Below are 23,346 nucleotides of genomic sequence, written 5' to 3'. Positions count from 1 at the left end.
AGGCTTGTGACACAATGCTGAACGTGACATTGGTGTCAAAATTACCATGGGAACAACTGTCAGTTCAGGTGCATCCCTCTGGTTTTGGGGAGTGAGCACCCAAATTTGCCTGCTTCTATATGGACCCTGCTTTGCTACATGATTCATGTGAGGATGACAGTCCTCAGAAGGCAAGGAGGGCACAAAATGGAAGCATTGTGTAGGGATGGCAAACACTGTCTACATTCTCTCCCTTAGGACTCTGTCATGGACTTATGGCTTGATCTTCCCAGCCTGAACAAACTCTTCCATACTCAGAGCAGATTCCAGATGGACCAGGTGTGGGTCCAGGATAAAGCAGACTCAAGCATGGCTCCAAGCTTTTGAGATAAATAAGGAGACAGCTCTTTGCTGTCTTTTGCTGAGGGAGATGGTTAACAGGGGAGACGGTTTGGTGAAAACATTGGTGTTGGAGATGCCTAGGGGTGTCCAGGAAGTCATGGGGGATTTCGGAGAGGCAGTTAGCAACACAGTCAGGCTCTGTATTTCCTCTTAGTTGAAGCTCTGGAATTCCCTACACAATGCCTTTGGCAGGACGCAGGAGGCAGGACTCTGGAGACCTATGTCTGAGGGGAAATAGCTGGTTGCTTTGAAGAGGCTGGGGATGAGAGTACAAGAGAGAAAAGAAGGTGCCTCTGGCATACTCTGGGGCCTCTGACCAGTGTCTATCCACCTTGTAGGGTATCCAGAGCCTCAGCCTATCTATGTCAGAAGGAAGTCTTTCCAGAAGCAATCCCTCCAGAGAGGTGCCATCCAGAGTTCAGCAGAGCACCTCAACCACACAGTTCCAGGAACTGACCTGGGTGGGTGAATTGATCCCACCTTTCCAAAGCCCAGTCCCAGAGGCGTTGTTAGCTCCTGGTGTACAGAAGAACCTCACTGTGGGACACAGAGGGAATGAAATTCCAGGGGTCAAAACTGGGATTTCAGTCAAGTCTGGACCCTTACCACACAGGGCCCTGGAACCTACTTTGGGCCCTGGTGCTCTCTGCTTCCTCACAGTGGAGGACATCACTGTAACTCTCCTGTCTAGCACCAGTGACCTTTCTTAGGATCCTCTTTCATATCTGGGCTAAAGGTCAGAGACCCTTTTTGATATGAAACCTTGGTTGTTATATTGCTTTTCAAGAAATAGACTGTCCCTACGGTCAATTCTAAGCTGATATTTCCCCTTACAATTGACTAGGTAGGATAACATGATTCGTTTATATATTCCTGTGAAAGACAAGGGAGGACATTTCCCAAATGCTTCCTTTTTCTTTTTCAGTATCTACTTCTTGAATTTGTCTAAGTGGGAACTATTTGTTCACAGCCTTTATTTATTTATCCTTGGGTCATTGCTCACTAAAGATTGACTTTATCAGTGTCGCTTCGGGAGGTGGCCAGAAACACCCACTTCAAGTGAACTCTTTAAATACCACGACAATGAACTTCCGTGTTACTACACTTAAGTCAGATTTTTTCTCTAGTCTGACTGCCTAGTTAATATATTAATTTTTATAACTACATGATATTTACTTATTGATTGATTGATTGGTGTTTTGAGACAAGGTCTCTCTACATATCCCTGGATGTCTTGGAATTTACTATGTAGACCAGACTGGCCTAGAACTCACAGAGATCTGCCTGATTCTTCCTCCTTTGTGCTGGGATTAAAGACATGGACCACCATGCCCAGCTTTCATTCTGCTTTAAAAATGTAGGTATTTGGAACTGGAGAGATGGGTCAGTCATTATCAGTACCTATTTCTCTTCAAGAGGACCTGAGTTTGGATCCCAGTATTCACATCTGCCATCTTACAACCACCTTCAGCTCCAACTCCAGGGAATCCAATACCCGTTTCTGGAACCAAAGGGCACTGTACATATGCATATAAACCCATACTCACTCTCTCTCTCTCTCTCTCTCTCTCTCTCTCTCTCTCTCTCTCTCTCTCTCACACACACACACACACACACACAAATTTAAAAATATTTAAAATGCAAATGGTCAAATTTGTTTCATGTTTTTCCTACATGAATTTGTTTTTGTTAGCAGTTCTACAACTCAGAGAATCACTACCTCATGATCTAACAAATATTTAATTGATATCCATCTATCTATCTATCTATCTATCTATCTATCTATCTCACAAAATTTGCTATTAGGAACTTCTTTTAGGGTGGGGAGAGGTTATTTTCTTGAGACAGGGTCTCATGTAGGCAAGATTTTTCTTGACCTTGTGTAGCTGAGGCTGACTTTGAACTCCTGATCTTCCTGTCTCCACTTCCCTAGTACAGGCATCACAGGGATAGCTGCCTTGCCTGACTACTGTAGGAACTTCTATTTAATATTTAATTCTATTAGACAGCCTTAGAAATGTTAAGTCTTAGGTAGCTCAGTGGTAAGAGTGCTTACCTACCAAAGTCTTGGATTTGATCTCCCTATCATAAAAAGCTAAGTCTTCAGTGTTTTTTGAATTAAAAAAAAATTCTACCAATTATGTAGAATATAGTAGTCAAGCCAAATCAAACCAAGACACTCTCCAAGCAGATCTGAGAAATCCAACCCAAACGGGTAATTAAGCCTATTTACTTAGAGGACTTTACCAGAGACTTAACATGAGGATTTAATACTTAGACTTCCAAGATTAGCTGTATCCCTAGCACACAGTAAGTCATCAGCAAAGTGAGGCAAATGGGTGAATGAGCAAGAACATAGATTACATGTATCAGAATTAAAACACACTGAGGGACATACTTATTACATGTCAGGAGGTGCAGGGGCCTTCTGAGGCCCTCTGCTATGTCTCTTGGGTCTAGAATAATGCCATGGGCAGTAACTGATGACATAGGCAAAGGAATTGGTCATTTGTCCATCCATCCACCTGATTTTTAGTCTCCAATAGGCTTCCTTGAATGGAAGAGAAGGAGATAGGGACCCTGGGTCATAACCTGAGGTGGGCTCGAAGGCAGATTTGGGCATCAGCAGCTGAGCTGGAGCCTGGAATCCCAGAAATGCTCTCTGGGAGATGTTAGGACCCTCATAGTTCACAGGGGGTTTCTTCTGCCATTACTGGAAGCCCAATCACACCTGGTCTGGGAATGGCAGAAGCTCCTCCTTGGAGAGATCTGGCACTGTCCAGGGTAGTCAGTGGGGACTCCAAGTCCTTCCCCTAAACAGAGTGGAGTTGGGCAGAGCCTGCTGGGCACTACGCTCAGAGTGGCCAGGTGGGCAAAGCCTCATGCCACAGGGTTCCCATGAGTACACCTGCTGGTTCTCTGTCTTCCAGAGACTGACTCCACTCCTTCCTCCTTATTTTTCCCCCATCATTTGGGTGGACCAGGTGGGGCTTTTGGTAAAGCCCTCTGAGAGCCATGGCAACACAGCCTGTTCCTAAGGTCACACTGGCTCTCTCCTCCTCTGCCCAGAGTCTAGAACAGCAAAGTACCACACATTTCAGGAAGAGACCCCAAAGCCTGGCACCGGAGTATTGGTGACATTTTTCCAAATATTACCCTTGGGTAATATTTCAGATTGCCCTGGCACAGCCCCAGAGAGTCCCGGGTCACCACAAGTGCAAGCCCCGCCAGCAGTTTAGGGGAGGATGGCTCCCCTAAACCGGTGCCTGTGTTTGAGATTTGAGAAGCTTCCACGGCAAAGAAGAGAGGAAACAATGAGCTTTATAAAGAACCATATTTATTGTCATTTACAGCATCAAATATCATAAATAAACCTAAACATCGTTTGCTGTGTGTGTAAAATACAGGGTTCCATATGGCACTGTAAATGAATTCTCTAGGGTCACAGACATGCCTTGCCATGAGATGGGGAGGAGATTGTCTAAAGAGGCTGAGAGCAGGGGTGGGGTTGGGGGAGGGGGAGGCTCTCTTTGGTTGACATTTTAGAGAGGGGAATGCTGGAAGAGAAGAAAAGAGGAGAGGAGAGGACTTTGTACTGGCTGGGCTCTGTGCCAACACAGCAAGCAAGTGCGGCATGCAGGACTGGGCCGAAGCTTGAAGAGCAGGCAGCTCTAGCTGCATGTGAGATGGACTCTGGCTGCAGTCTGAAAGTGTGGGGTTGGACTCACATCTGCCCTCCGTTGTGACGGCTTCTTGTAGGAGCACATGACTGTTCTGCTGCTCCAGGTAAATGAGCAGAGACACTATGCCCTTTCCATAGCTTGACAGTGGTCGACCTGAGTTATTTCTGAAAGCCAGCCTTTCTCCTGTGACCATGACTGCTTGATTAAAACTTGTGACACAGTAGGGACTTAAGAGCCCAGAGGCATGTGAAAGGCATAGCAAGCCCCTAGGATTAACTATGCTGGACCACGGGAAGGGCTTGCTATTATAGTCACAGCACAGAGCATGGGGCAAGCTGGCCCAGGAGTCTGGGAAAAAGTATACTTTTAAAACCTCACCAAACTGAGTTACTTATGGTCCCAATCAAAGGCATTAGTAATCTTTGTATTAGAATGGGTTGAAGAAGATATTCCTAGACATGTCTTTTTTCTGAGGTTACTAAGTAGAAATGTTTTCAAAGGTGACAAGAGCCCTCAGTATTGTCTCACAATCATGGTGAACCTTCCCAAGAAGACAAAAGGTTTTGAAAGTGCAACTGAGAAAACATGCAAAGAAGCCAGCCCATGGTCCGGAGGAGAAGGGGCATGGGGCATGCACTTGTTGTGGACCCAGGCTGCTGGCTGGGCTCCAAAGAAGGGGATGCAGAACGTGGCTTTCAAGCTGACCCCGCCCCATGCTGTTCCCATTCATGCCTCTAGGGAGTCTGTTAGTAGGCAAGACACTCACAGTTAGCACAACCAGTACCACCGACGCAGAGGATGGGGCGCAGAAAGCGGGTTAGGGGTTAGTACCTCTCTCTGAAAATTGCCAAGAAAATCAGTCACCTTAGAGCAGAAGTGTCAGCCAAGAAGTGGGTGTAGGACTGGAAGGCTGAACTGTACTGGCGGCCGCAAAGTGAGATTGGAAAGAGAAAGACACAAAAGGAGGACTTAGCGAGAGCCTAAAACAAATCCACATCACAGAAGGAAAGAACCTGGAAGTGGGGAACAGAGCAACCACTGTCCCTCACAAAGGACTGCCTGCTTAGGAGGGACAAATCTTCCTGGTGGTGGCCAGCTATTCATTTCAAAGAGTGGATGCACAGGGTCTGTATAGTAACAGAACTTCACTCTTGTCTGCAAATGTTCCCAGGACCTTCTGCCCCCCACGAGCCCCTCTGTCTCCAGTTTACTCTGGGGTCTCATACTCATCCTCGAGGCAAACTCATCTCTAGAGTATCTGTCTCCCAGGACCTGCCCCTGCTATTGCCCACCAGGAAGGTTCAAGGTCTCAGAATACACAGATGTCTCAGCCCTGCTTCAGACACACCCTGTCTACCCGAGTAATTCAAACCAGCCTCTGTATGGCTATAAATGAGATTTTTTTTCTTTTTTTTTTTTTGGCGAGTTCACTCTAGCTTCCCAGAGCATTCCACAAAGTATCCCAGCCCACCCTGGGCTAGAGAAAAATCACTATAATATGACCTCAAGAATTCATGTGACATAATGAAACATAATAGGACTCCAGGGCTCCTCCCACCATGCGTGACCATTAACACCCCAGCTATACTTGGGGCACGTACAGTGTACGTCACCACACTGGTGACAGTTCCCATGAGGTCAGAGGTGCTGGCTCCCACAGACTTGGTCACAGTCATGCCTGTCTTTCCCATGACTCTGGGCAGAGTCTAGAAAGGAACCCTTCTTTCCCCACCCTACAGAAAGCTTATGTCAAAGTTTTCAAGATGCCTTGTCTTTAACCAGACCTTCCTAATCTTGAGAGTGCAAGTTAGTGGTAGCAGCTCTAAATAGCTGTCTTGTACCCAGTGACTGTAGACACGTGAAGTACCTAGAAGGCCATTATCAGCCCTCCAGTCGCTCAACCTGCTGCTGAAGCTGAGCATCACAGAGAGGGGTGGGGACAGCTGAAGGCTCTTTCCAGAGCAGAAAACACTATGGGCTTGGAGTTACCGGATGACCAGACACTATTATTTTTCTGGGGCACTGGGAAAGGGTTTCTGACTATATTGATGAAACACACATGGTAGCCATGTGACTAAGCATCCAGGATGCCACCAGCACTGACCAGGGCCATGCTTCCCAGAAGCCAGCAAGTGCCTGGTTCAAAGAACATAAGGGAGAGACAGTTGAACCACAGCTGACCTGAAGGGCTTTGGCTCAGTCTACAGCCTGGGTTGGGGACTGAACAGGGGTGAAAATGATGCCATCTGAAATAGTTTGTCCTCAGCATTGCATCAGCCTGACATAGCGCTACTCAGGGTCAAGCGCCAACTGGCTTTCACTGCAGTACCCATTAGTGGGGAGGAAAATGTCTGTTTGCAGTGTGGCAACTCTGTGGTTCTATGTCATTGGCAGTGATTTGGTGGGCAAGAGGGAAAGCCTCTAAGCTACTTTTTGATTTCAAAAAGCATGAGCAAGGTACCTCTCTCCTACCCTGAGGACAGATAGCACTGACACCCTGCTGTGTGCTTTGATCAATTTTGGTTTATTCTACCCCTGTGCTTACTTCTGACAACCTCATTATGTTTTTATATATCTGAGTTTTTGAAACAAACAAACTCAACACCCACTGTGACCAGGTGTCATCTAGATACATAAATCAAAAGGCATTGGTCACATGATGGTACCCTCTCTTTTGTGACTCTAGTCTCAGCTCATTAACTTTGCTGGCAGCAATAAATCTCAACTCACTGCCAAGTCCAAGGGCCTTGTAAAACTGGTGATAACAGTTGAAATATAGAAATATTGATACTTGTAGAAAAATAGTGCTTTCTTTTTGGCTTATGAAAAGTTAAAAATTGAAATGTAAACCCAGAAATATGGCTCGTTTTGGTTTGAAAACAAAAAAGAAAAAACAACAACAAAAAGTTATTAAAAAACAAACACATAAAAAAATCCTTCATGTTGTCCCTGGCCCTAGCACCATGAATAGATGCTCAACCCTGTCAAAGTCAGGTGGAAGTGGCCCATGTGGGACTCTTTGGCTTGGAGCTAATTGGTTACAGATGCTGGTCAGAGCCTGAACAAACTACAAACATTGCAGTCTACACTTGGAAATGTTAGGGCACTGTGGGGCAGCATGCACCTCACTGCAGCTTCACTGGGCTAAACCTGAGCAGCCAGCTGCGGATGTTCTCCAGGGATTCCTCGGATTCCCTGTACATGGCAGCCAGGACCTCGTAGAAAGCCCAGAGCAGCAGCAGCCCCAGGCTCAGGAGCTCAAACATGAAGCAGTAGTTGTGAGCATTGTCCCTCACATGGTGGCTGGCAGCCTGCAGGAGTCCCTGCATCCATCTAAGCAGGCTCTGGGGCAGGTTGAGCAGGCCTCTTGTCAGCCTGAGAGGCCAGCTGAGTGCCTTCCTAAAGAAGGAGGTGGAGATACCTGGGGGGCTGCCTTCTGGCGTGCTGATGGCCGCCACTGCACAAGAGCTTTCCGTGGGAACATCTCTCCGAGGTGCTTCCTGCTCCTGCCATGTTCCTTCCTCCTGAGGAAGACAGCAAAGCAAGGGCATTTAGTCGGTGAGTCAGTCTCGGGAGGCTGCCTCCAGCAAAGCACACTGAGCTCCTGTTCTTGGTGTTGAATATGGGCACAACTTGTTTTTAGGGGGGGGGGGCAAGCTCACCGTTCCATTCACTAGCCTTCAAAATATGCATGCCCGTTGACTTGCACGTACTACTTGTACTGATTTATAGCACACAAAGAATTATAAATAGGGATTAAGATTTGTATGCAAATATACTCATTGTAGAAATCTTTGCAAGATAAATTATTAAATGGCATAAAAGCTCAACAGGATGGAACTACTGAAATAGATTACTGACCATATGTAAAATACAATCTTTTAATAGCATTAGAAATTATATTCCCTAGCAAGGCGTGGTGGCACACGCCTTTCATCACAGCATTTGGGAGGCAGAGGCAAGTGGATCTCAGTGACTCTGAGGCCAGCCAGGGGCTAGCTATTGAGTTCCAGGCCAGTCAGGGTTACACAGTTAGATCCTGTCTCAATTTAAAACAAAAGTTTTACTCTTCAACTGTCAGCTCCCTATTTCTGCTCTCTAATTCCTTCCCTGTCACACCCTCACCCCTCGTTGAGTTAGAGTGTGGCTAAGTTGCTTAGTCAGGTCTTAAAGTTCATATAGACTGGCTTCAAATTCAAATGCTTCCACTTCAGTCTACCAAGTGCTCAGATTACATAGGAGCTGGAGAGATGGCTCAGTGGTTAAAAACACGGGCTGTTCTTCCAGAGCACCTGGGTTTGATTCCTGGCACCCTCATGATGGCTCACAACATCTGTAACCCCAGTCCCTGGGATCAGACACCCTCTTTTGGCCTCCATGGGCACCAGGCACACATGTGGTCCACAGATATATAGGTAGAAAACCCATATAGACTAAATGGAAAACAATGAAAAAAGAAGAGTCTCAGTATCATGGAAACCTGTTCTTGATATACTTTCAGTGAAGAAGAAGAAGGAGGAGGAAGAGGAAGAGGAGGAGGAGGAGGAGGGGGAGCCTAGAAAGCTGTAGAGGTGGGATCTATTCACACAGGCAAACATCTGGGAGGAGAGACAGTAAAATGTCAGGTTTTCCAATGCCAGTAGTCTTGAACAATTACCATTAGGTCAACTGGAGTTTTCCCAAGGTAAGTAGTCATGGGTAATTTCACTGACTTTAGTTTTATTTACTTTCTCATTTTCCTATATGAGCCTAGGACTGTATCATTAGGAAAGCTCAAGTTATGAGTTTCTACTGGTGCTAGGTGATTCATCAAACTGGAGAGAAGGTATTCCCGAGAGCCGCCAGAGGGGGGAGCTACCACAAACCATCAGTACCTGTCCTTCCTCATGTAAGCAGTACCCTGTGGCTCCTGGGTACAGTTCAGCCTACAGCCTAGTCTTGACCCATGAGCAAGCATTTCTTGACTTCTCTGAGGAAGCCAGCTACATATCCAAGAGCTGTTGTCTGAAACAGGACTGCTGAAGAGATTAAGAAAAACCAGAACATTCTAGAAGGGAAACAGGGGACTATTATTTGTTTGGGAGCAGTCTCTGTCCCTCTGGGGCTAGAGAAGTCTGTCTAACTCTGAGGTTGTCTTTAGAGACCTCATCAAGGGGGAGGGACCGCCTCCTGCCCTCTCAGCACTGTTGAGACCATCGTACCTCTCTTTGCTGATTCAGCTCTGCCCGTCTCTTCCGCTGTTTGCTGCTGGTTTTGCAGTGAACAAAATGGGGCTTGCAGTAAAATTTGCCTGTGAGAAAAGACACATCACATGCAGATTTTCTCTGTAGACAGAACCATTGGAACAAATGTTCATCCTTGTCCAGACAGAATACAACAGCCATGGAAGTAGGTCCAGCACAGTTCAGACATGAACAGGGTCTTATCCACCTGCCCTAAAGTGACTTCAAGATAGACAGAGCTGGCAATGGGGAAATCCCTGAGTAGGCTAAAAGTGCCAGGTAACTCATGATCCAAACAGAAGTCAGATTTTTTTCTCAAGGTCAGTTGTCAGGAAGATAAATAGGTAGCTTCTCAAGTATCAGACCCTCAGTATTTCTGGAATCTTGAGGGTCAGGACAACCAGCCAGGGATGAGAGAAAAGACTCAGGCACAGTGCATGCTGGGTAAAATGGCACTGCTCAGGATCACTGGGTAGCTTCTAGAAAAGCCTTGCTGCCTACTTCTACAATAGTAACAATGGTGATGGTAATAATAATAATAATAGACAAACCTAATATATATTTCATAAAACTTAACTCATCAACCCCTGCATCCTTATGAGCTAAAACTGTTATTTCTTCATTTTGTTCTGAGGCAGAGTCTCTATATAGGCACCAGCTTGTCTGGAACTCAGAATCTTACTGTCTCTGCCTCTTGAGTGCTGGGATCACTAGTGTACAATGTTCATACTGGTCCTATCATTATCCTCATTTTGCACACGAGGAAGCTGAAGGACCAAGACTTTAACAGCCCCAAGTTATGTGGTGAGTAGGTGCTACTGTCTGAATTCACTCCAGGAAGAATAGGTTTTTTGTTTGCTTGTTTGATTGTTTTTTGTTGTTGTTGTTTTGTTTGTTTGTTTTGAGACTCTCTGTGTATCCTTGGCTATCCTGGGGCTCACTCTATAGACCAGGGTCTCCTTGAACTCAGAGATCTACCTGCCTCTGCCTCTGCCTTCTGAGTGCTAGGATGAAAGGCATGTGCCACCACCTCTCCATGGTAAGATAGTTTTAAGGCATGTAATTAGAAGCACTGTTTCATATTGTCCTACATTCTATATGACAGTATAAAATCAAAGGCTGAAGGATTGAAAGTGATCTTTCAGGGCTGGAGAGATGGCTCATCATTGGCTGTTCTACTAGAGGTCCTGTGTTCAATTCCCAGCAACCACATGGTAGCTCACAACCACCTGCAATAGGATCTGATGTCCTCTTCTGGCACACATGTGTACATGAAGAAAGAACACTCATACACATAAAATAAATAAATAAAATCTTTAAAAAAGTGATCTCTCTGTACAGTGATTATAATTCTTTGCTGACGAGCTCTGGTAGGCCAGTTACCCAAAGAGGTGCAAATATTAAGGCCAATTTTATAATTCATATTTTGTGTATATGTACAGGTAGGTACACGTATGTGAGTGGGTAGTTATGTGTGTGTGTGTGTGTAGATTGGATCATAACCTCAGCTATAGTTCTTCAGGTCCCATTTACCTGGTTTTGTTGTTTTGAGACAGTATCTCACTATGTAACCTAGGCTGGCCTCAAACTTGAAAGACCAACCTAACTTTGCCTCTCCAGTACTGAGATTAAAGGTGTGCACCACCACACCTCGCCCCATTTAAACAAACAAACAAACAAACAAACACCCATGGGTTCTGGGGACTGGACTCAAGCCCTCATGGTTGCAAGATAAGCACTTAACTTTATGGAGCAATCTCCCAGCCCCGCCTACTTTATTAGTAGACCATCATCTACGAAGTTCTTATTACACCATTGATGCTGAGCATGTCACATGATTTACCAGGTTTGAATATCTTGGCCTCAAAGGTGCCATGGGCAGTGGCAGGGCTGAATGAGATAGTTAGAGCCCTCAGCAGACAGTAGGTGTGTCTGGTGCACTGTAGGTGTCAAAGGCTTCTGTTCTCCATGGTAGCATCTCCCACTTTTCCTAAGCATCATTCCTGTTGGTAAGTGTTGGGTGTCCTAGAGCCTTCCTTCAGAACAAGGTCACATCTGAGACCAAGGCCAGAGGCCAGTGCTTTCCTGGCTCCCAGGGTTACCTTCATCGCAGTCAAAGGCATAGGCAGCCAGGCGCAGGGTGGCCATGCAGACGCTGCATCGGAAGCACTCGCGGTGGAAAAAGTGGCCCTCGGCGCTCAGCCGTTCCATCACGTACACACGCTTCTTACAGAAGTAGCAGGTGTCCCTGCCACCCAGGCTCAGGGGGAATGCCGCCTTTCGAAGGGATTCCTGCGGGCAAGAGAAGAGAGAAAAGTGCTGGGGCTGAAGAAGTTTTCAAAGGACAGGCCTGGGCTTGTTGAAATTCTTAATCAAATCACAGGGACTTCTGGGCTCTTGGCTGCAGTTTATGTCACTACAAAGAAGAACAAAGACGAGCATGGCACAGTAAGACCCTCCCCACACAGCCTCAGTCCTGCAGGGCCTCTTCCCGGGCTGATCTAAATGAGTGAACATCTTGCCCGAATACATCTACCTACTGTTGCATTCTTGAGTCCTAGAGCACAAATGTCACTGGGCACTACAGTGGTGATGTGTGACAGTCAGGGCTAGTTGTCCACTTGATAGACTCTAGCATTAACTGGGAGATGGGCCTTTCTGTATGCTTGTGGTGGATTACCTTGATTAGTTACCAAGTGGGAAGAACAACCCACTGTGAGTGGTACCATTCTCTGGCTAGGAGCTCAGACCATATAAACAGAACAGCAGTAAGCTTGAGTTGATCTCTCTCGATTTCCTGATTGTGGATGCAGCATGTCCAGCTGTTTCAAGTTCCTGCTTGACTGTGTCTTGAATTGTGAACTATATAACTTCATCCCCCTCTCTGCCTCCCGAAGCCATGTTTGTCAGGATACTTCATCACAGCAACAGGAAAAGAAGCCAAGACATATGTGCTATATGCCTTTGCCCCCTGCAGTGATGGGGATCAAGAAAGGACTGGGTGTGATCTCAAATCTATTCAGAAGAGTGCAGAAAAGGGGTGTTTATGTCTTATAGTTCCCTCCTTTCTTGCACTGAGGGAGGAAAGGGTTGGAGCAGACTGGTGCTAGGCCTCCTCAGCCTGTGCAAAACCTCCATGACTTGACTTGCAAGCAGCAGCTGCCAGGTCAGTCCCCCTTCACCCCACCCCTGCCTCAAGGAGAGCAAAGCAACAGTAAGTGCCCAGTGTTGCTGATGGCAGTATGCCACCTAGATCGAGGAGGGAGAGAGCCAGAGGGAAGACACACTCACCCTGCTACTCATGTCTCAGTTCCCAGGTCTGCTTAGGTTGACACTAAACACTGAAGGGAGGGACTTGTCCAACATCCCTGCAGAACCGGGTGCTGGAAGGATTCTGAAAGCCATGGATAGCAGGGTACATGCCTCGCTTGGAAAATCAACCACAAGGACCCAAGTGAAGTTAGTCCTTGAGGAAATGTGGCTTCCCCCAACCTCTGACTTTCAAGACTCCTTTGTTGCCCTGAGAATGGTTCCCTTTCAGTCTTCCCATACTCTTGCCCAGGGAGGCTGGGCAAGTATCTTCAGGTGGAGGCTGACAGTGCATTCATTTCCTTACCAGGTCTGGAGAGGTGGCCTGTGTCTTAGGTCTGTGATCATTCAAGTACAGATTGACCAGAACTTCAGCTGCAGCCCCTATTCCGCTGGATACTTTCCCTACTGTCAGCTAGCCAAGAGCAGAGGTGAGGAGGCAAGGAAACAGATAAAAGGAAAGGCGGTTAGCACCGGGCAGGAACATAGGGCAAGGTGGTAAAGGTTTCCTGCCCATAGGAAAGTGGAACCCCAGAGACTCCAGAGGTAAACCAGACCATCAGATGCCAGAGTTACAGAAATGGACAGAAGGAAAGAAGCCAAAAGCTGGTGGGAGCAAAAGGAATAAAATGTCTATTTCCCTTCCTCTGAGTTATACAGGGATGTCAAATCACAGAGATAGAGCCAGGTCACAGTGACACATGCCTGGATTCCCAACACTCAGGAAGCCGAGGCAGGAGAATTGCTGTGAATTTGAGGCCAGCCTGATGACATAGTACAATCTGGACTATAGAATGAGGTCCTATCCCCAACTCAGAAAAACAAAACAAAGCAAAACAAACAAACAAAACCTACAACAAAACTATAGACAATGGAACTATAGCCAGGGGTTGGAGGATGGTGTTTGTGGTTAATGGGTCTGTTTTTTTCCCCCTCAAGATGCAACAATCTACATTTTCCTAATGAATAAACCAAGTCTGGAAGACCCTTGCTTTGTGCCACACCTTAGAACCAGTCTGGAGTGGAGCTAGAGCCCTGCCCCATAATCTGCTCAGTAGCCAACTGCAGCATCCAGGAAGACAGCTCTCTTGGAGGGATGGCTACAGACCAACATCATTGAACAGCTCAAACAGGGGATGGAATAATCCCACATCCAGGCCCAGCTAACTCCACTTCCCAAGCAGCTCTGACAGACCACACTGAGAAGGCATTGTCTGGAGGTGAATAATGCATAGCCAAGAGGCCAGAAGTACTGTTTGAGATCCCCAGGCTCTTGAGGGATGCCTCAAGACCTTGCTGCCTTTCAAATTCAACCTCTGAGAGGAGTGGCTAGAACTAGTAGCCATTTAGACTTCCAAGATTCTGGTAAAAGTTGCCTCAAGTAATGAGTCTTATGTGAGAAAACAATTGCCTTCCATCCAAACCCAAGCCTGTTCTTGGAAGCCATGTCTAATCTGGTTGCTACCAGATTTGAGAACAAGGCAGGAAGTTCAGGAACTACAACAAAGCATGGACCCCCCAGCTCCTGGAGCAGAGCTACCATATCCCAGCATCCAAAGCTAACTTTTCAGATCCCTGACAAAGCAGGGATCATGGGGTGAATAGAAAGGAAGAAGAGAAGACAACAGAGACCCTCACCCCTTTGGTCATTCTAGAAGCTATACCATTGAGAGCAGTTTGGGATAGTCACTCAATATGAGAAGGGTTTGTGTGTGTTTGAGGGGTGGGGGACTATAAGGAACATGGCTTCAAGCTGGTGGTGGACAAGGTTTCTGATATGTCTAATGTCACTTGGAGTCTCTGAGGAGCCTGTATAAAGCCTCCATGACTTGACCTGCAAGCAGAAGCTGTCAGGCCAGGCACTTCCCTGCCCCACCCCACCCCTGCCCACAGGTCTAGCCTGGGAAAACTAAGAATTTTGCTTTGACATAGTCTCTTACTACTTTTAGGAACCTGCACAAGCCAAGAAACCTGGCTTCTTCTTCTAGGAAGGTTCAGGTGTGTTGGCTCCAAACAATAAGCCATTGTTTGTCTGATGTTCCATCCCCAGGTAGGACTCCCAACTCTGCCCCTTAGATAGAGAGGCAGAACACAAGGTTTGCTTGAAAAATAAAGAGGGTAGGGAGGCTAGCTTTCCCCCCTGAGTACTGCACACCCAGCCTCCTGTGATGTGAACTGGCTCCATATCACTCTCCCAGAAAGGAGGCGAGGGGTGCTGCAATACCCACAGACTGTGCCTGCCTCCCGATGGAGCCGAGATTCAGCCTGTCTTGTCTGAGGCTAGAAATCCAAGTCTCTAATGAGACCTCATTAACTACTTAGCTAATAAGCACTTTATGCCACTGAACTTCTAAGCAATCCCGTCTTAGGGAAAATCACTGAAGCTTGCAGAGGACTTTGAGGGTGCTGGGAGTGTCCCCCAAACACACTGGGATAGTCACAGCCTATTCAGGTGGTTCTAATCAGCTGTGCATGTCACCTGGCAGCTGGGAGAGAGTAATGTTCAAAATGAAGACCACACCCAGGCTTTTCATTAGGAGCTAAGTGGGCTGTGGGTCTCCCCTCCAGTCTGTCCTTCCCACCTGCTGGGAACCATCCCAGGTCACTGAGCCATAAAAGGGACTTACAGAGGTTGCTAGGAACTCAAAGGATGGAGACTTGCCTCAAAGAATGAGAGGGCTCTTGAAAGCTAGTCAGGGCCAGCATGAAAGTGAGCATTACTCTGAAGATTGGGGGTTATCTACCTTCTAAAAATCATTTTATATTTATTTTATGTGTATGAGGGTTTGCTTGCATGTACATATGTGTACCGTGTACATGCCTGGTGCTCTTGGAGGCCAGAAGAGGGTATCAGATGCCCTGGAATTGGAGTTATAGATGGTTGTGAGCCGCCAGGGTATTAAGAACTGAACCTAGGCCCTCTTAACTGAGCCATCTCTCTAGCTCCTTCTCTCTGTTTCTTGACAGGAGAAGACTACCTTGGCTCTGTGAGAGGAGACTATAACCCAGTCTCTGCCTAGTTTTCACCAGCTAGGGAGTTACCAGGTGGCCTGTCTCCTGAGAAAGGATGAAATGCATAGCTTGTGCAGAGACTTCAAGAGAATTCATCATGGGGGTAAACACAGCATAAGAGCCACACATTCTTAGAAAATTCACATACACTGAATAGCAAGCCACATGTGTTTGTGGGGGTGGGGGTTGGATGAGGGGAATACTGGTGATCTGTCCTGGAAGAATTTATTTAAATGTGAAACTGGACAATCTGATGATTTAACAAAAAAACATTAAAATTTAGCAATTTTAGACTATGCTGGGACCGTTTTTGCAGTGCTTACATAACTTTCAATAGTCTTATAATTTTCAAGAATTTGAATATTTTTTTTACTATTCGCTATTCCTTTTGAATTCAAACCATTTTTTAGTGAATTCGTTAGACTGAGTTACAGAAAGTTGGGTATTTGGGGCAGGGCATCATCTCACATGACCTTTGACTAACCTCACATATATTTTATTTCTCTTCTGAGAACCTTAGTTTCCCCAACTGTGAAATGAGGAGACACTCCCAATCTTACAGGGTTGTGGAAGCATCCTGAAAGACCCTGAGTAGGGGATGGAGAGGTGGCTTTGAGGTTGAGTGCCTTACTCTTTCAGAGGACCCAAGTTTAGTTCCCAGTACCCACATTGGGTGACTCACAACCACCTGTAGCTCCAGATTCAGGGAATCCAATGCCTTTTTCTACAGGCACCCACACACAGCACACATTCATACACACACACACACACACACACACACACACCACACACACACATGGACACACAGCACACATTCATATACACACACACACACATCACACACACACACACGGACACACAGCACACATTCATATACACACACCACACACACACACGGACACACAGCACACATTCATACACACACACACACACACACACACGGACACACACGGACACGACACAATACCAACAAATGAATTTGGGTGGCGCCTCACTGTTGCTAGCCACATGGAAGTCCTCAGCAGGTAGTAAGTGATACTGGAGTACGTCTGGAGTTTTGGCTTTTAGTCTCTCTCTCTCTCTCTCTCTCTCTCTCTCTCTCTCTCTCTCTCCACAAACAAGATGTGGCTTTGTCCTCCCTGAGACACTCTTGATTCAAACACGGCGATACAGATATTGTCACAAGCATTGATGCCAGAGCCTATAGGGGTGACTGGCCTTCCATCAAGAGACAGTCTTCACACAGTTCTGTGACCGGCTCCAGATCAGGTCTCTATCCAGATGTGAGCGTCTTTCTCACACTGGACCTGGCTAACTCAGCTACTCCTCAAGTCTGTATCTCTGATGTCAGCTGTCCTGTCTTGGCCATCTCTCTAATGGAGGAGGATGCAAGGACCTTTTGAGGCTAAACAGTGGGACTTCCCCATCTTGGGCCCAAAACTCAGCTAACACAGCAGGTGCCCAGGCTGTGCTTCTCTGGAGAGGAGCCATCTATGCCCAGCTAGCATGTTCTGAGCATCAAGCAAGCCCACACAAGGCAGTTGGGGAACAAGAATCAAACTTCCAGGGATTTTGAGCTGAGGGCTTGAGAGAAGGGAAAGGTTCAATCAGCAGAACCTGAATAGCTTCCTGTGTCCTAGGGGGCAAGGAATCCCCCACGGAGGAACTCCTAGATAAGAAAACCACAGAACAAGCTATTGGACTTGGTTCCTTGTCTTTCTGCCCAAGGCAAGGAAAAGGCAAGTTACCAATACTGCCTTTTTTGAGGATGTTGAAAATGACATGCTCAGAGCTGAGGCAAGCCTTGAGGGCTGTGAGCACAGAGGAAGTCTTCATCTGCCTAACTGTACCCCTGGTGACAGGCATGCAAAGTTGGTCTTATGTATCTAGCACTCACAGGTGAGTCTTGAAGCCCTGTGGACTCTAAAATTACCCAGGATGGCGTTTGTTCTTAAGTGGCTAGGGCAGAAAATGGAAACTCTTAAAATGACTGCTATTTTAGAGATATGCATTTCAGGTAAATGAGCTTTCTTCTAGATGTGTCTTCTATGAGGAAAAGGAACATTTACTCACTTCAGGCATTTTTCTGATAGGCTAAGAAACAAGTGCTCAGAGAGGCCTGTTACATTGTCTAAGGTTACACAGTGAACCTTTAAAGTCAAGTCTGATTCTAAGCTCAGATTATCCTACTTAATAATATCTTATTTCCCTAATACACACCAGCACTGGTATATTTAACCCCCTCTAGATTGGTGTGTATCAGAAGCCCACACAGAGCTGCCTAACCCCATCCCTGGGACAAAGGGAAGATGCCAAGAGTGGAGGAAGGGGCCTTGGGATCTGTCCTTGTACCAGATAACACAAGACAGATTGCCTAGCCAAAGCATGTCCACCAATGGTATCTCTTTTTAACATGAAAATCTCTGCAAATCTGGTCTTAACACAGACCCCCGAGGGGTGGAGGAAGCTTGGTTTTTGCGGCTCGTTGTTCTTCTGGCCCTGTCAGCTGGCTAAACCATAGTGGAGCAATCCTTGGCCCTACTGTCAAATCATTCCCCACTATCTTGTTCTTGTAAGAACTCTGGCAAAGGCCAGCAGCCAAATTATGGACCAAATTGACTAGCTTCCCCTTTCCAAAGAAAAAAATGAATGGGTGACAGGGATTTGATGAGACAAAGGAGAAAATGACACTGGTCACAAGACAAGACATGGAACCTACAGTCCAAGATTTTGACACTGGGTGGTACAAATGAAGGCCTCAAGACTGTGATTATTAAATAAAAGCACACAGGACCTATCTGAACTTCAAAAGGGCATCGTATGAGAAGGTGCCAGGCACAGACTGAAGGCAGAGCCTTGACCACATCTCTAGGAGATGGTGACTTATGTCTGCATCTCTGTGGGTAATATGTGATCCTCAGGCTAAGTTTGACCGAACCTGCTCCCCTAACAAAGTGATCCAGCCTGGATGCTCGGGGTTTTTCTTCCTCCACCATCTGTGAACTGTAGCAGCCTCACAATGAGGAAGGGCAGTCAGAGCACTTCCTCATCTGAGGGGAAGAAGCATCCGGCTCCAGGTTTTCTTCTTGGGAGAGATGCCATCAGGATGGAATGAGACTGTTTATCAACAAGTCAGCATCTGATGTAAAGGGCAGCCAAATCTGTTCTCAGAGGAGGCTAGGGTGATGGTAGATATTGCATATTCATAGCCTGGTTTTGAACTAAGGATGGGGAACCTGGAAGGAGGGAAAGGTTGGGTGGGAGCAGGGCCAGCAAGATCCTATCCAAGAGGCTTGCAACTAGATTTTCACAACTCCATCCCCAGCTGCCTACCATGGACTCATAGTGAGGAGAACCCCAGGAATCTTTGAATGTGGACATTGAGGGAAACTGAAGCACAGAGAGATTCGGTCACTTGCCCACCGTGCCAGTGTGGCTCCTTTTAAGAGCTCCCAAGTTTATACCTAGCTACATTTGAAATGTACATTGGCCTGTAATTAACAAGCTGGAAGTTGTTAAAATGTCCCAGTTATGGGCAGTGGTGGCACACACCTTTAATCCCAGTACTCGGGAGGCAGAGGCGGGCAGATCTCTGAGTTCAAGGCCAGTGTGCTCTACAGAGGGAGTAGCCAGGGGGTACACAGAGAAACTGTTTCAAACCAAACCAAACCAAACCAAACCAAACCAAACCAAACCAAAACCAAACCAAACCAAATCAAACCAAACCTACAATAACAACAACAACAACAACAACAAACCAACAAAAACCCAACCAACCAAAAACAATAAAAAAAAATCCCAATTACACATCTATCTCATGATGGATGGCCGGGGTTGGTCTAGGAGATGAAAGGACAGAGATCAAGTCCACAGAAACAAGGGACAAAGCTCCTGGGTCAGGGCCATCTCAAAGGCAATCCCATTTAGTCTCTCCATCCCCAGGTATGCAGCTTACATAAAGTGGGCTCTAGTAGTTAGCCAGAGCCATACGGTTTGTGGGCTATCCCCTGACAGAGCTATTATGGAAGTGAGCTCTCATAGTCAACCAGAGCCAGAGTAGAGTTTGTGGGCTATCCCCTGACAGAGCTATTTCCATCTGGTTCAGAGAGATCATCAGACTATGGACTGAGAACCACGGACCCCAGGAGTTTCCTTGAACCTTTCTTTTCTTACCTGCTTCTGCCTCTGCTCAGTTCTCACAGATGTAGGACAGCCCTTCTTGCTCGTTCTACTTTATACTGTTCCTTGTCTCCAGCACACTAGGCCCCTGCTAGTGCTGTGAATCTTCCAGAGTAATTAATTATCATCTTACCTTGTGACATATATAACTTATTTATACATCACATTAATATTGGCTTTTCCTCCTACTATAACACAGCCTCCTTTTTATAGGGACTTAACTCTGATTCATTGATACATATGCCAAGAGTCTGAAGTATCCAACCTGAGCTTAATAAATACTTGTTGAGTGAATGAAGGTTCACTAAGTAGCTTAGTGAGAGATCTTGGTTAAAAACTGCCCAGGAGCCTGGTAAGAAAGGCCTTGGAAGGGGTTCTATGATGGTGTGACAGGGATAAGCTTACTATTGACAAGAGTCTGTCAGACCCAGGTTCTATCTCCTGCCATCTCTTGGAAGGTAGAGAGAACTTCTTGAGGGTAGAAGAAAATCAGAAGATTAGCTTTGAAGGGCTCAGGAAATAGAAGGGTGGCAAAGCAGCGAGAATCAAGGTGGCTCTGTCTGACTACTGGAGCCACTACCTGGCCTGTGGCCAATGACTTCACTCCTCACCCCATCATTCCATCAAGATCAAGGGTGGAGGTGATGTTTCCCATGGCAGGAAGTAGCTCCCTTGGTAGAAAGTCTATCCTGAGACCTTGTTGATGGTGCTGGCAAAAATGCCTGTCTCCACTCACACAGCTCACCACCATGTGAGCCAGGATCCCCTTTTACACTGGAAGTGGGGAGAGCAGAGGCCCTGATAGGCCAGGGGGTTAAAAGCAAACAGCTGATGGACGTGCTGACGTTGCCCAGGATGCAGCTGTGTTGATATCATGACTGTGACTGCTTTTCAGTAATACTGGAAATCAAGGGTGTCTGTGTTACCTCCTCCTGGTCTTTGGGGGAGCTTTATTCCCATGGTGGGGGGTGTGGAAACCTGGAAGGGGTCAGGTAATAAGATTTCATCTTTCTTTGGAGATTTTTTCAATGCATATCTCCCTACAGATGTTCAGGGTGTTGGTGGGAACAAAACTCCCAGTTACAAAACAATGAGCAACTTGGAGTTTTTTTGCTAAGAGAACAGCATGAAGCTGGAAGTACATCAGCTCAGAAGCACAGAAGCAAACCAGGAGTCAGGGAGCTTCAGACAGGGAGCATTCAGCCCTGCATGCTGACCTCTGCAGGATACAGGCCAACAACAGACCATGAGCTCAGCGGAACAGTTTGGCTCATCCCGGAGGTTAAAAATGTGCCCTAGATCCAAACTAACTCTTGTTCACAGAACAGTTCACTCTCTACTGAGTCACAGCTAGCTCCCCATCTCTCTTCCTCTGAGCTGGCTAGCTTCTGTACTGCTACTCAAGTCATCCTCTGAGAACATAGGGTGGATCTTTCAGGAGCTCACTGTAGCCCAGTCAGAGGATGAAACTCATGCTGACAGTGCTGTGTGATACCCTCTGCACATCCTCACACACTGTCACCCCAAAGCTGGTGACATCAGACATTCTGCCATTCTCTCATTTCATGTCAGCCGTGTCTGCTCACTTTTACACACACTGACTACTTCCTACCACACCCTAGCCCCACACCTCTGTCTAGAAAACTATCCCTGTGGAACCTTCCACACAGGTCTCCCATCATGGCCTCAGAACTGTCTCCAGGCTTCTTTCTGTTCCTATAATTTTGCCCAATATATATCTTACAAAGTTCATGAATAATACTGTATTAAGCTTATTGTGTCAAACTGTCGTTCACTTAGGTCAGGCATGCTACATATCAGCAACTCCACATATAATATGTGTGATTATTTTTACGACAGGGGTGGCATCTCTGTTCAAACGATAACAAGGGGTCCAAAGCTCCTCTTTATTTTTCTCAGTGCCTAGGCAGGGCCTGGTATCTGGATCCCTGATGAGTGTTTTATGTGTGAGAGTGACTCTCACAGTGCAGGCTGGAGCTGTTCTGCTATATGTATGTGCTAACACAAAACCCAAACCGGATCTAGGGCTTTTGTACAATATCTAACAAACTTCCATCCCAGCCAAGCCTAGCTCCAGATGTTTGGCTGTGCTGGCCAGATGGAGTCTGAGAACAACTCAGAACATGCAGGGGTGGGGAAGGCGATGATCCAGGGTGACTACCTTTCTGGCAGGAGAAACAGAGTCGGCAGCTGGTGAAGAGGAAGCAGCAGCTGGATCAGGAGATGGAAGGCAAGAGGGAGGAGATGGAGGATGAGCATGAGGCACACGTTTAGACAGGAGTTTATCCTGAATGGAACGGAGACAGAATAAAGATAGGATTATAGCTGTGGCAGGCGTAGCAGTCGTGCCTTTGACATCCCCATGGAGGAGCAGACCCTGGGGCCTGTGTCTCAGGACGACACAGAAATGTGGCTTTGGAGCCACATGGGATTATGTAGTTCCTGACTGAACTGCATTCTGCTTCAGTTCCAGCTCCCTGAAGAACTCCGATGAGACCCATTCTGCTCCTGCCTAGAACTGCCTAAGACTGCAGTACTCATGAGAAGCCCTCATAGAGTTTGGTATGAGGGAGCAGCTGCAGGCTCAGGAGGGGAGAAGCCTGAGCCAGCCGGGGCAGACTGCCATAGCTGGGGCTTCTGCAGCTGTAGGCACATACTTCCTGGCCTTCTGGAGGCTGCTAGAACTCTGGCAATGAACTCAGTGCAGATCTTCCCTTTATGCGTGACTCCAGCGACAGCTGGAGACACAAGGGGAGGCTGGGTGAAGCTGCAGAGATGTGTTCTAGAGATAGCTTGCTGAAGAAGGAGGATTTTGCAAGCATACCCCCACCCCCACCTCCAGGGCTCCGCTATTACTCTTCCAGTTCCTGCTATGCAAACACCTTTTTCTACCAGTCTCTAAATCAGTAGGTAGTCTGGAGGAAGCTATACTTCCCAGCTAAGGCAAAGTTTCTTGCATTAGCTTAGCACTGCGGCATGAGAGACAGAGCTGAGGTTGAGCGTTGTCTCATCATTCAGTGCCCCCCTGATTAGGAGGGATGGGCTGTAATGGCACAAGCAGTTGGCTTGCTTTCACCTTTAAAGCACCCAGAGCCCAGCAATTCCTCCTTGCAACGACTCTCAGGAAACTCAGTGTCTACTTGGAAATTATCTAAGCACATATGTATCCACATGCCACATGCCACATGCGTCCCAGGATAACTACAAATGTGACCAAGCATGTCTGTGCATGACAGCATCATATCCCAAAGTCAAAAGACTGGATACCCTTGACCAGGGTTGTTCCCTTTGATTTAATGTTACTTTGTTTTGACTCAAGGTTTCACTGTGTAGCTCTGGCTAACCTGGACCTCACTGTAAAGACCAGGCTGGCCTCAAGCTCACAGGGATCCGCCTGCCTCTGCCTCCTGAGTGCTGGGATTAAAGGCATGTGTCACCACAGTCATACCTACTAGGATCTTAATGGGGCATGTTTTTTGCTGGGTAATGGTTTCTTTTGACTTGGGCTTATTTTTCTGTCTTCATTTGCCTTTGTCATA

General features: G+C 46.7%; 1 protein-coding gene across 5 annotated transcripts in view; it reads right to left on the bottom strand.

Annotated features, from left to right (window-relative positions):
• Positions 1–23,346, bottom strand: part of Mical2 (microtubule associated monooxygenase, calponin and LIM domain containing 2) — a 186,097-nt gene that overhangs the window by 54,721 nt on the left and 108,030 nt on the right. For 4 of the 5 annotated variants that reach the window (XM_028767992.1, XM_028767994.1, XM_028767995.1 and 1 more), the window contains 3 exons: positions 11,389–11,578; positions 9,266–9,354; positions 7,486–7,588 (listed from right to left, as the gene is read on the bottom strand). In XM_028767992.1, the coding sequence (XP_028623825.1) occupies positions 7,486–7,588; positions 9,266–9,354; positions 11,389–11,578 (382 nt within the window). Of the gene's footprint in view, positions 1–7,485; positions 7,589–9,265; positions 9,355–11,388; positions 11,579–12,902; positions 13,011–21,968; positions 22,095–23,346 lie in introns of all 5 variants that reach the window. The other variant, XM_028767996.1, reaches the window with a different exon arrangement.

The sequence above is a fragment of the Grammomys surdaster genome, unplaced genomic scaffold (genome assembly GCF_004785775.1).
Source record: "Grammomys surdaster isolate TR1022 unplaced genomic scaffold, NIH_TR_1.0 184, whole genome shotgun sequence".
Taxonomy (NCBI): Eukaryota; Metazoa; Chordata; class Mammalia; order Rodentia; family Muridae; genus Grammomys; species Grammomys surdaster.
The sequence above is the reverse complement of the archived record's forward strand: the minus strand, read 5'-3'. Positions and strand labels throughout refer to the sequence as shown.